Genomic DNA, 13,410 nt, shown 5'->3' with positions numbered 1-13,410 from the left:
GTATCTTAACTAGCAGTTCTCAAGAGCTGCATGATTATCCCCCCTCCCCCCATTATATTATTCTTCCCCTATTGTTAAATTGCCGAGTGGTTCAAGAAGCCTTTTGAAGGTGGGTGATTAGAAGGGTAATAACTTCATGACAGGAAAAGCAAAAATTATGGGTAGTTTTAACTGAAAATGTAGCTGTATAAAAACCACGACAGCTCCCCTTTAAGAGTACCCGGTCAGTGGAGGATCAGTGGAAATTTCCAGCCATGTTTATATAGACAGATTACATCTATTACATATACAAGGCTAGAAAAATATCCAAGGTAATAAAAGTTACCAGAAGAGAGAAAAAGTGATTATTGTGCCTTTACTGACCTAGTGTTCAAAATCGCAAAACCAGAGGGTCAGAGGATTAGATGTAATGCAGTGGCGCAACTACAGGGTCACAACTGATGGGCCTGTCACTTATAAGGGGCCCGGGTCGACCCATGCAACAACTCTACATAAGTAGTGTGAGAGAGTACGTGTGATAGAATGAGTGTGTACGTGTTAGAATGAGTATGTATGTGCTAGCATGTGTAAATTTGTGTTTACATGTGTATGTCAGAGAGGGGGGCAAGAGGCAAAGAAGCCACAGACAAGCTGTTTTTGGGCAATGATGGCAGAGGCAAGATAAGCTGTTTGGGGGTACCGACAAGCACAAGGCAAATATGCCATAGGCAGGCTCTTTGGGGGTTAGGACGGCACTCACAGGCTCTTTGGAGGCAAAGGTGCCACTGTGGGACATGCTGCTTGGTGAAGTTGAGAGGCCAGGGGCAATCGTCTCACCGGGGCTCTATGGTTTCTAGTTACGCCTTTGATATAATGTAAGAGTTTTACTTAACTCAGCCGCCCATCAGAAGTAGTTAACAGAGTAATGGAATTTTAACATACACGATATAGGCATATGGCCATCATGAGTCTAAGACAAGACCAAGGACCGAGGGCCGAGTCTTCAAAGCAGAGTCAAATTCTTTCAATGCTTCCAGTGTCCCAACACAGACTAACGGAGGCTGTCTATATGATATATCTATCCACAGAAAATTCCATGCAGCTTGCATATCCTAACTTGCCTTCCCATGGCCCAGCACCGAGCTCTCTAACACAGAGCAGTATTTCTTCACCTTGGAACACAGTTCATTGGATAAAGCTCTGCAGGCTCCTGCTGTGGATTGAGATTTATCTGAAGTCTCCTTTACCCCCCCCATTCCACAAACTCCCTTTTATCACTCCTGCCAGCAGCTGCACGTAGCACGGTTATAAAACCATTTCTTTTGTTCCAGTAGTAATAAAAAAAAAAATAAAAAAAAGTTCTTCCCAGGGCGTGTTTTGAAGGCAAATTGAGCGGTGCCTGTGAAGTATATTATCCTTCCCTTCTTTATACCAGGAGGGCGATAAAGCGCAGAAAGGTCATGTACTGCCTTGCAGCTTCTTGCTGTATCTCATTTACTAGGGTTTTGCCAAAAAAGCACAGGGGAAAAAAAAAAAAAAGAAAAAAAAAAACACTGAAAAAAGCGTTGAGAAGAAATCTCTTCGGAAGAGATGAATGGAATACTCCTCTTCTAAAGATATCACTGCACTTAAGTTAATATCCTTCAAGGTTATAATAACCAAAACAACTGTATTACTAGCCTCCCTTGGGTGCTGTAAAGATTATATTATCTTTTATTTATATAGCGCCAACAATTCCCTTACGAAAAAATTACTGCAGTTTTTCTGAAGTAATACTGCAGTTTTTTGGACATGAAAAAACTGCAATACTGCACTTTTACTGCATTTGTACTTCACTGTACTGTAGTTATTTTTGTACGGAAGTACAAATGCAATAAAGCTGCAGTAAATTGAAGTACAACTGCAGGTTTGCAATTAAAAAAAAGTGCAGTAAAAGTGCAGTATAGTGAAGTACAAATGCAGTAAAACTGCAGTAAATGTGCAGTAATATTGCAGTAAAAGTGCAGTATTGCAGTTTTTTCATGTCCAAAAAACTGCAGTATTACTTCAGAAAAACTGCAGTAATTTTTTGTAAGGGTTTACTCAACGCTTCTTACAATACATATATTCAAGACGAGAATTCACAGACTAAAGACAAACCGATACATTAGGTGGCGAGACCCTGCTCGCAAGCTTACAATGTTTACAGATTTATATTAATAAACTTACAAGCCTTTTCCCAAAGTAGCACCCAACGCCTTTAACCCTAGTTCTGTATCCAACACTATCTTCTACAAAACTGGACTGTACAGCAGCCATCTACATCCCATGTATTCCGCTTGCCGCCGCCGCCACCACAACCCCCTTCATGCCAGACTGTAGGCTTGGCGATGGTGGAATATCAACACGTCATTTTTTGGCCATCGTCTTAAATATTGCAGTGATATCTGAAATCCTTTACAAAAGACGTGGATAAAAAAGCAGCAGTATGTTTCTCTCTCCGCAAGTACTTTGTGGATTAAATAGAGCCTTTGTGGCCTTCGGTGAGACACAGTGCTGGTACGGGCCTGTCGTGTCGTCTTCTCAGACGGATACCACCGCAGGGCTTCTGATTAACACGAAGTACTACAGCAACACCCCGCCACTCAAATGTTTTATGGTGAACATTATTACATTAAGGTGCCTGATAGGAACACCACTAAACTGCTATTTGTCCTTTCTGATCACACATTCTCAGCCCTTTAAAAATTAAAGGTGTTGTTCCACCTATTCTGTTTAATTTAAACACTTTTGGAACTAAATGCAGCATTTATTGTTAGTAATGCCCAAATCTTCCCCGAAAGAACTCTTGTAATTTGCCACACTTATAATTTTTGCCGTGTGAAACAGAAGAAGACTGGTAAGAACATTCTAAAGGTTTATGTGTTTTTCAGATTAAAGGAATACATTGGTTTTGTTTTACTTGCTTAACACACTAAAAAGCCAATAGATTGTAAGCTCTCTAGAACAGGGCCCTCTTTTCTCCTTATGTCCTAGCCACACTCCTATCCCATTAAAGTTTAAATTCCCATATTATGTTAGCCGCTACCACTACTGCAGGGAGGCTGATCCCGTTATCTACCACCACCTCTTTAAAGTCTACCTTACAATACATCTAAGCCTCTGACACTCTAGTTTGAAATGATGACTTCGTGTTCTAACATCTCTCCCCCTTTGAAGAAAACTTCCCTCTGGTACCGCGTTAAAAATGTGAATCTTATTGCTGTCGAATTGTATTTCATCAGTTTGCATGTCGATAATTTTAAGGGTTAAATGAAATGAATGTTTAGTTCCAGCAGGCCAACACCTTTGAAGGGGGGGGGGTTCGCAGTTGAAATCAAAACCGTTGGGATCAATATTCAGGCACTGCTGCTGTATAGATCCATGGCACGGCGTTTATGGTTATTTACAAGACAAGCACGCAAACAAACGGTGCTGTCCCAGACATCTACAAAACGACGTTCTTTATTGCAGAAGCAAAGGTTGAATGTAAAGTCTTTTCATGAACACGTAACGAGATTGTCCTGAACCTCTGGGTCACACAATTTGCGTGTACGGGCTTGAAACGATTGTTAATAAGCGGTACGTGTAACGTATGTAGAGGAGAAGGCATTAGCACAATACAGGCAGTGCTCTTCCATGTATAACAAATAGGCAAGTTGGTAATCACGCTGGGCAAGTTGTTTCTGAGAATTATGTCAGACGATGCTATGAATACGGTATATTTAATTAGACTTTGTATTAGAACAATAATTAAAATATTTTATGAAGTTTGGCATTGCGGGTGTGATGACATTTTAGCTTTAGGAAAATTGTTAGAAAAAGCTATAGAAAGAACGATATTAAGTTGTTTGGGCTGCTCCTCCGGGGCATTTTGCGGTGACGAGTGATTTAGCGGCATGGCTTGTGGCTCTACCCAAACACACTACAGGCTACAGCAATCTCTTCCCGTCGCTGGCATTTACTACCGACAAACCAGATGAAAAAGGAACAGCAACACTTGTGTGCATAGAACACAGCGAGAGTGCTCATTTATTGCCCTCTAATAAGACAGTGCTAATTGGTACATTAAATCACAGCAAACCATTAAAGCTGCATGGTTTTTACATCTAACGAGCTCCCATTATTTTGCAAGCCCCAAAGACTGCAAATTGAACTCATGCACAGTGCTCTATTCCCCCAACATCGAAAGCACACGTTCAAAGAAAGATGGAATTTGAGTATTAGATGGGTTTGCTACCTTCAATTAGAACGATTACTACATAGAAGTGTTATAAGATAAGTTTTAGAACCAGAATGAAAATGTGAGCATTGCGTATGGCTAGGGTCCGCATAAATAACCGTCTTCATTCATTCACCCACACACACTCCACAACGTGTTGTACTCTTTGATGCCAAAGTATGTATGCCCTTATACTTAGGTTAGAATAACAATCCTAGAAATGGAAATTTGGAAGCACAGCACTGCTGGGCTAGGAAGAATCATGTGTACATGTGTACCAGTGCCCCAGTTAATCTGCATGCATGTGCATACATGTTCTAGACTGTATGCTCTAGCGAGCATGGCCCCAACCCCCTTCTGTACCTGCACGGTTACATTTCCGCTGTTTCTACTGGAGTGAAGTATAAAGTTAGGGAAAGCTTTACAATAGCCAACATATTTACATTTAGGCACCATTGCACGCTGTGTAGTTGGTGAGAGTAGGCAGAGTATCTTGTGTATCAGCCATGCCCATGTTTTATAATGTGGAACGCTGGATACATTGATGATATAACCCATTGGAACCTAAGCCTTCTCAGTCATACTGGGATTTAAATACAATAACCGAATAGTTGTCCGGTGGACCACAATGTTGGATAATCCAGGTAGATTTCCATTAATGGAACACTTTCATTTAAAATGAGCATCTAGTAAAGGTCCAGCAGGGCCATCTCTCTACATCCAAAAATACGCCAACATACTAGTTGAGTCCACGGCAGAGAGACCTCCCTGTAAAATCTCTATACGTTTGCTAGATGTCGCGATGTTTACACAGCATCGTGCCGTTAATTAGACCCCCTGAAAGTCAAGGCAGTAGCTTGTCTTGGCTCAGAAGGATACCATTTCAAAACACAAACCAAAGGGCATGTAAACTGTTACATCCAGTAAAGGTCTGTATTCTACAGATCTAAGTCAGTTTCCTTTAAATGGTATGTCCAGCTTCCGGCATTCACACCACCTGTCAGTTGAGCCCCCACTGACTTTTCAGAAGCTAAGCTAGGGAGAAAAACAAGTGGTTCTTCGAAACTTGGAAGAGCAGGGCCGTTTCTCTGATACAATAATCTGTTATTGTCAATGTTTTGGAATTTCTTTGATCTGGGCTCTTGCTGACCTTTGTGTGATTCTACACATGTATATACTGTGCCAGTATCTATGAATGAGAATACCGCACCATTGGTTTTATTTCTCTTCTAGAATCGTTTGGCTGGATGTTTTATCTGAATTAAATATTTTTGTGAGCCCATCTGCATATTGTCATATATTGATCCGTGTCCTAACCATATTACACTGTATGTTTTCTTATATTCTTTTTCTTTATGTATTTGCGTCTCATTTTGGCGAGAAGTGGTTCCAAATGCACGTATCAAACGGTCACAAACTTGATCCTGTTGTAGACTATGTATAAAAAAAATCAAACTGGGCCATTATTAGTACACTACAATCCATCATTCCTTCAATAAATTGTAATCTAACAATTGCCCCACTGTCCTCTTGTATAAATAGTATTTATTAAACAGGGAAAATTATATTTAGCCCCCCCAAGGTAATTCTTACTTCATCATACCTAATCAAAACAAAGTATGATCTCATTTCTTGTAAACACTGTTTTACCGTAAACATTAATGTTAACATAATATTCTGTAGCAATATTTAAACAAGATATTGTTCCAATATAAGCATATTTGAAAAAAAATATACAGTTCTAATATATAAGAATGTTTAGAATTATTTGGATTTAACATTATACAATCCTAACTATAACAGAATAAAAAACATTTATTTTAGGGAGCGTAATGTGATTCTTCTCCATCACATCCCTTTAAACAAAAACAAGCTAGCGCAGTAATTCTAACAGATGTAATAATGCTGTTCCTTTAAAGAAGGGTGCCAGCTGCTTACGCACTTTCAAATCCTTGAGGAAAAAAAAAAATTCTATCACAACCTTGGTAATTACTATTATTGGTTGTAAAACTGTATGAACCGCTGTATAGATTAACCAGTATGCACTATGGCTCTCGCTACAGACATTTAACTACGTGGACTCACAGACGACGTACCGCAAGACGACTAAACAGAGCCAAGCATCATATTGCTCAGCTAGGCTTTCAGTAAGATTCTGTCGCTGGAAGGGTCATACCACAATCATTTTCAGTGGTTTTGTCCAAGAATTTGATTAAAAGTGGTGTGGATTCAATATTCTACCCAGGAGATAATGACTGAGAATAGAGGGAATGGTTGGTTAGAAAATCTGTTTGCAGGGTGATTTATAGCGCATTCCCCAAGCCACGTCATGTTCAACAAAAGGGGAAAATCTCAGAATTTTTTTCTTAATGTGTGTCACATGAAGCCCATGCCAAGAATGCCTTCTTCAGGGAACCTTAAATATTAGAGACTTAACTGGGCCGCTAACAGGACACCATATTACCGTCCTCTCCCACCCGTCCAAGGACATGGAGTCACACACTACGACCACACATCAGGATCCCTAGAATTTTCATAGGGTATATTGTAGGATGGCTAGTGGTTTATAAGCGTCCAATGCCTCGAAGTCTGCACCTTAGCCCTTAGGTTTACATGGACAGACCCTAGCTTATACCTCCCTACAATGATATCCCAAATGGCCCAAGGAAACGCGGACTACTTCCTCCAAGCATGCATGCAGAAAGGACTTGTTGCCCATCTGATCTTAATCTTTAAAATATCGTTAGTATCGGTAACACAAACTCAAAAAGGGAACATAACTTTATTTTCCTAAGATCTGTCAAACTGTGGTTGGACACTGCGTATTTTCCGGCGCCATCACTTTATATAGCGCTCTAACGACGCTAATTTTATTTCCCGTTACCAAGGTCCCCTAAGGAAGCTTTGCTCTGGGTCCGCAGAGTGCTGTTTCTTCTTATCAGCTCTGGCAAATATACCATTTATAAAAAATCAAAAAATAAGCCAAGGTTCCCAGAGTTACTAATACTAGAGAGTTTATGAACCTCCAAAGGTTTATAAACATTCTGGAAATGTTTTCACTAGATGCTCGTGTTGTGTATCTCTTGTGTATACACTATTTACAAAAAAAAACAAAAAAACAATTAGGATAACAAAAATTCATTATGCTAAATTGGGCACAGATGAAAGTCTAGTGACATGTCTATGGAACAACTCATTTAATAATATATATATATGCACCAGAGTAAGGTAGTGATAGCGATGGCTCCTTAGACTGATCTCTATGGATACACACTTGGGAAATCTATTATGAAGGCATAGTTTACGTTTAATGTTTGAAGTTGAAAGAGAAAATGTCTACTAATAAAAGGTTGTGGTAACCAAACGCTCCATTCTAAGGAGCTTTTAGCATGACAACACATAAAAGACATGGATACTTTGAGACTTTTTTTTTTTTTTACCCCTAGGCGCTGATCCATAGCAAGACAAAAAGGTCATCAAATCAGAGTTATGACATCCATACGGCCAACTATCCCCTTCTAGTCGGAGGAACAATGGAGGTTACGTATAAAAAGCCATTCTGGAGCATGGATCGACTGTAATTGGCTATTGAATGGACCAATCGGTTTAAGTATTTTATTGATTGCTATGGCGATAGAACCCTCAACATGGCCAGCCATACATAAAGCACTGCTAGCATGGCGAGGTTAAAATGTTTATCTCAACGCAACTCAACCGCAACTGCCATTACAGCGTATGTTTGGGGTTTTTTCTTTTAGATTCTAATCTCAGTTGATGTCATAACGTCTGAGCTGTGGTTTGAAGAATGTTAAAACCCATTTGCCAGCACGGAGACAACAAAAGAAAAAAAATAACCGGCGGAGGAGAGGATGCATCACGTTGATGTTGGGTTGTTTTTCAAGATGGTTTAGGAACATTGAACAAAATGTCGTGATAAAAAAATGGAAAAATTCCAAATCACAAATTAGGTTTTCCCCAATAAATTATTTTTTTCTTCTTTCAAATAAATAAGAAAAATAGCCATTGTACTTTAAAATCCAGCTTTAGTCCCTTCTTAAGCGCTAAAGCTTTGAATGGATTTTAGGTTCACGACGGCTTAACATACTGATGTGAGAACAGACCTCAAAAGAGGGCCTAGAGCCTTAAGAGTCCCATCGACACCCGCTTCCAGAGTCATCCCCCACATCTGCTTTCCTGAACTCTCCCCCTTTGCCACACATGGAACATGCCGCGGCCTGAAAACATACCGCGGCCTGAAAACATACCGCGGAAAAGGGTTTCCAGAAAGTCAAACAACAGCACAAACGCCTCAGCAATAAGGTTTGCCCCAAAAATAGGCCATATTGTTTCACTACGTGTGTGGCAAAGTCAAAAAAACGCTGGGCTACGAGCTTTATGACAGGAACTATAGGCACCTGGGCTACACAAAAAATAAAATGACAAAGCTATATATTGCATTTAAAAAGGTGAAATATATATAATATATATTATAGGTTCCGTAGGGCTCTTACAGAAGAAAACCAAAAAACCAGTTCAACACTCTAGATGTGGTCCATCTCAGTCTGTAAGGAAACCTATGGTTGGCCCTGCATTATGTATAGTTAAATAAGCACAATTTATTGAAAGTCTCCTTACCCGCTGGGCCATCTTAGCCCTTCGTGCTCAAAAAATTTACCAGAAATAGCCCTCCTTAACACATTTTATGAGAGCGAGAACTCTCCTGCACTATCTTTAACGAACGTCAACGTTTCAGCCACGTTACAGAAGTCTAGCCAGGGCTCCTGCAAACCCCTCACAGCATTTAGCAGGCGCCAGGTGCTTCACACCTCTTTGGAAATTCTTAGAAACTTCTTAGAAAGATTCTTAGTTTAAAGAGCACTTAATTCACAAGTGATTAGCGGCAGACATTTCATAAACGCTCTCCTGCGGCTGATACGCCAACCACGCGCTTCATACTTCATGAAGCAAACAGAATTCTTCATACCTGATGTTAGCGCCAACCCATCTACCAGAGCGTGACTTTGACATCGCAGCAACGTCCTGCAATCACCGACGTAGCATCAATAAGCTTACATTATATCCTAGTCCATGAGGCTGTCCCCAATGCTGGATTCAACCCGTTATAATGTACCGTTAGTGGGGTTCCGGCGTCTTGCAGCACCACGACCCCCGTGCTGCTCAGTAAGATTAAAGGACTGGCCATCTGGCTCGCTTGGAAAAATGCCCGGTGGACCACGGGCCAAAAGCACCACACGCTCACTCAATCATTCAGCCACTCCGGCATAAAAATCTAGCGCCCGAAATCATCAAACGTCCCGCCAGCCTTACAGTATAAGGTATAGGTGTGCAGACGGTTGGCTGAGCATTATGGGCTTTGACGTCATCAGAGAACCCGGAGGGGTTAAGTATAAAACGGTGATTATGGTGCAGAATGAACGGCGGCAGCAGCAGTTTATATACGTATGCCGCCTATAGAGGTTTGGGAGTTTGCAATGGGCAATCGGATAAGGGGCCCAAAACGAAATTTTACACAAGTATACTGTCCGCACCTGTAGCGAGAGAGATTATCCCCCCTCCCCCCATATAGAGTACACATCTTGTATGAAGTTACCAAAAAACAGCATTATTTATCATACCACAGCCTAAAAGCCTCGTTATTTCTCAATAGTCTATGGGAATGTAGCTTCACTTAAAGCATTAGAGATATCCTTAAATCCTATAAGGACGTATATAATGTATAGACACAATGTATACTAATATATATATATATTATATATATAATATATAGGTATTATTTAAGCAATGGCAAGAATGTAATAATTCGCACATCAAGTATCAATTATTAAAACAACATGTAACACAGCCACATGTAATGTGTTTTTTCAAACGTGTTTTGGGCTTAAGGTAGAAATTCCTGCAAGATTCAAAAGATCCGGTCGACAGAATCCAGCGTATTTGATTATCTTTGGAAAAAAGCGCTGCGGGAAACGATCGCTGGCTATAACTCTACAAGCAGTTTCACACAGGACATTACTCGACCAGCGCCGTTAATGATTGCTTCGACTCCAAAGCAAAGGAGTAGAAATTAAAAATATGCCTCGCTTTGGGTAATTTACCTTCACCTAAGCCACTAGGAGGTCAGAAAGGGTTAAGCGAAAGTTGACGGCGCATTCCTCGGGCACACAAAGGGTTAAAAGACGGGGAACCCAAATGACAAGCACTTCTTAGGCCACTTGTGCCCTGTGACTGATAACACCTGCGATTTCACCTTAACTAGCCCCTCACAAACAGCCCCGTCCTGGGCACGGCTGCCAAACCCCAGGTTAAAATGATTAAAATTTATTTAAAGTAATTAAAATAATTGAAAGGTGGATTAAAATGTCTTTGGTGTTAAAATATTAACCAAAATTCACATTCTTCTGAACCATAATATCTGGCAGCAGGACAGACCACCCAGAGCCCCCCCCTCGTGCCAGCTGGTGCCCGCCCCCCACAGGTGAGGCACGGGTGGCACAGGTCCCATGCAGGTGTACGCACTCACCTGGAGCAGTCTGCCCTCGGCAGGGTTAACGTCAGCCACCCTGGCGAACACCCCCTCCAGGGTGAGGTTTCCGTGGCCTCCATTGTCCATCTTTAGAGGAATCACCCTGATGAGCGCCTTCGGGTTCCCTTCTCGCTCCGAGTCGTCCATAGCTGAGTGGGCCAGCCTCGCCCGCAGAGTCACCATGAGCAGCAGCCAGAGGGATACCAGCTGCAGCCGGGCTCTACTCATACTGCAGCCAGCAGCAGGCACCCATAGCGCAGCCTGCTAGTCCCTGAAAGCCCCTGCGTGCCAGCACTGCCCTACCCCCAGGGCAGGGGACCGCAGGCACCCCCTCCCATGACAGCAGGGCCTCTGATCTCTCGGGATTGTCCCCTGACTCCTCTGCACTGTGTAGATGCTGCCGCTGGGGAGTCGCAATTCACTCAGCGCCCCTTCCCATTCATCGGGTTCCCTCCTAGTGCCAGGGCGGCTCGGGGAAAACCTCGCAGCCCTCCATCCTAAGGTGGACCAGCGGAAGCCCCGCACTCGCGGCTGGGTTCGGAGCCTCGCTGCGCTCCCTGCCCTCTCAGCCAAGTGCCCCGGACAGCAGCCGGGTGTAAGGAAGGCACGCCTCGCGTGGATGGCACTCTCCCACGCAGGGAGGTTAATGCGAGGCGGCGGGGCTCCTATGGGTGCTGCTGAACATGCACAGGTACATGAGGCCGGGTGTAGCCAGGCTGCTCAGCCAATCCCTCCCCGTGATCCACACCGCAGGCCCTTGTGGCTTCTCTCCCATCCAGCACACGGCAAACACAAGTGGGATACCCGGGTGAGGGCTGCCCTCCTCCTCCGCCAGCTGCCGTGGGAACGCAGGACAGGATCCCCCGCAGACCGAGCGCGTCGGAAGTCTTTGTGAAAGTTCCTGCGGGATTAGCCGTAGTGTCGGTACTGACTGTTCCCCGGACACTGAGCCCTCCTTCCCCTGGGACTTGCTGCGCCTCTACCTGCTGACACAAAGTGAGGGTGGAGCAGCTGCAGGCAAATCCCCTCCCCCCTCCTCTCACATCGGAGAATGCGGCCCTGCTGGCTCCCAGACTCCCTCTGCAGCCTGGCCGACAGATGGCAGCTACCCCTGCCCGCTGCCCCTGTTTGATCTCTGCATGTGGCTTTCACACAGCCAGCAGCAGCAGCAGACACTGGGGCTTATTCACTAAAGGGAGAGCTGTTGGTCCCAGCTCACGAACTTCACTATACATTATGAAGGGCCAACGCTGGCAGGTTTCTCCAGCGTGAAGGGCTGAGCAGACCCTGTATAATGTATTACTTAATGGGGGAGGAGATAGAAGGCTCAGTGATCTAACTATACACAATACAGGGCCAAAAAAGTGCTCCCTGCAGCACAAGTTAACTGGAGTTACGAACCCAATTGGCTAAAACTCGACTGTCCTGCCAGCTCTCCCTTTAGTGAATAGACCCCAAGGAGTGAAACACAGCTCTCCCTTTAGTGAATAGACCCCAAGGAGTGGAAACACAGCTCTCCATTTAGTGAATAGACCCCAAGGAGCGAAACACAGCTGTCGCTTTAGGGAGTAGACCCCGGTACATGTATTTATTATTTCTTTGTACGTCCCGCCGTGTCCGTGTATACTAGATCCCGCTGTACAATTGCTGGGCATGACGACTCCCACCCCTCCCCACGTAGTTTTCTTTTCTTGGTGTCACCTGAGGTCAGTCCGTCGCTTTTACTTCAAAGGTTTAACACCTTTGTTGCCAGAGGGGACTACTATTATTTCCTGTGCAAATGCACTGCAAGCCCATCTGGCAGTCACAGAGGTTACCATTATAGCCATAGGGCACTAGGGCTACCAATTGTAAAGGGTTTCTAAGGTGACAGATAATATCATTAACTCTTTCATCTGGGTTTAGTGTTGAAAGAACGAGGACCTATTAAAATGCAAATGCATGGATGTTTATGCACTTTCATTAGACAACACCAAAGGCTCGGCACCCTCCCTCCCTTGAAGGCTGAATAGACATACAATTGCGCTAGTTATTTACAAGACCCAAAAATGCTGTTAGAGCAAGTTAAAAAAAAATAAAGATATGTTTTCCACATGCAACAGGGTGACCAGATCTCTCCTTTCAACTTCAAATGCCTATAGAATATCTATGCATGTATATTCTTCTTTACCGAGCACCAACAGATTTACTTGGCGGTTATATTTTTCCTTACCGGGCACCAACAGATTTACTTGGCAGTTATATTTTTCTTTACCGAGCACCAACAGATTTACTTGGCGGTTATATTTTTCTTTACCGAGCACCAACAGATTTACTTGGCGCTTATATAGTTTTCTGTACCGAGCACCAACAGATTTACTTGGCGCTTATATTTTTCTTTACCGAGCACCAACAGATTTACTTGGCGGTTATATTTTTCTTTACCGAGCACCAACAGATTTACTTGGCGGTTATATTTTTCTTTACCGAGCACCAACAGATTTACTTAGCGGTTATATTTTTCCTTACCGAGCACCAACAGATTTACTTGGCGCTTATATTTTTCTTTACCGAGCACCAACAGATTTACTTGACATTTATATTTTTCTTTACCGAGCACCAACAGATTTACTTAGCGGTTATATTTTTCTTTACCGAGCACCACCAG

The 13,410-nt window shown here is 43.0% G+C and overlaps 2 protein-coding genes across 2 annotated transcripts in view; both read right to left on the bottom strand.

The window, feature by feature from the left end:
- Nucleotides 1-11,691, bottom strand: part of RNF43 (ring finger protein 43) — a 26,383-nt gene extending 14,692 nt beyond the window's left edge. The window contains exon 1 of the mRNA XM_053457263.1: nt 10,761-11,691. Coding sequence (XP_053313238.1) covers nt 10,761-10,991 — 231 coding nt within the window. The 5' untranslated portion in view covers nt 10,992-11,691. The remainder of the gene's footprint in view (nt 1-10,760) is intronic.
- The window catches only part of HSF5 (heat shock transcription factor 5), a 24,364-nt gene continuing 22,360 nt past the window's right edge, over nt 11,407-13,410 (bottom strand). The window contains exon 5 of the mRNA XM_053455868.1: nt 11,407-11,664. Coding sequence (XP_053311843.1) covers nt 11,407-11,664 — 258 coding nt within the window. The remainder of the gene's footprint in view (nt 11,665-13,410) is intronic.

This window comes from Spea bombifrons, chromosome 2, assembly GCF_027358695.1.
Source record: "Spea bombifrons isolate aSpeBom1 chromosome 2, aSpeBom1.2.pri, whole genome shotgun sequence".
Lineage (NCBI taxonomy): Eukaryota > Metazoa > Chordata > Amphibia > Anura > Pelobatidae > Spea > Spea bombifrons.
The sequence above is the reverse complement of the archived record's forward strand: the minus strand, read 5'-3'. Positions and strand labels throughout refer to the sequence as shown.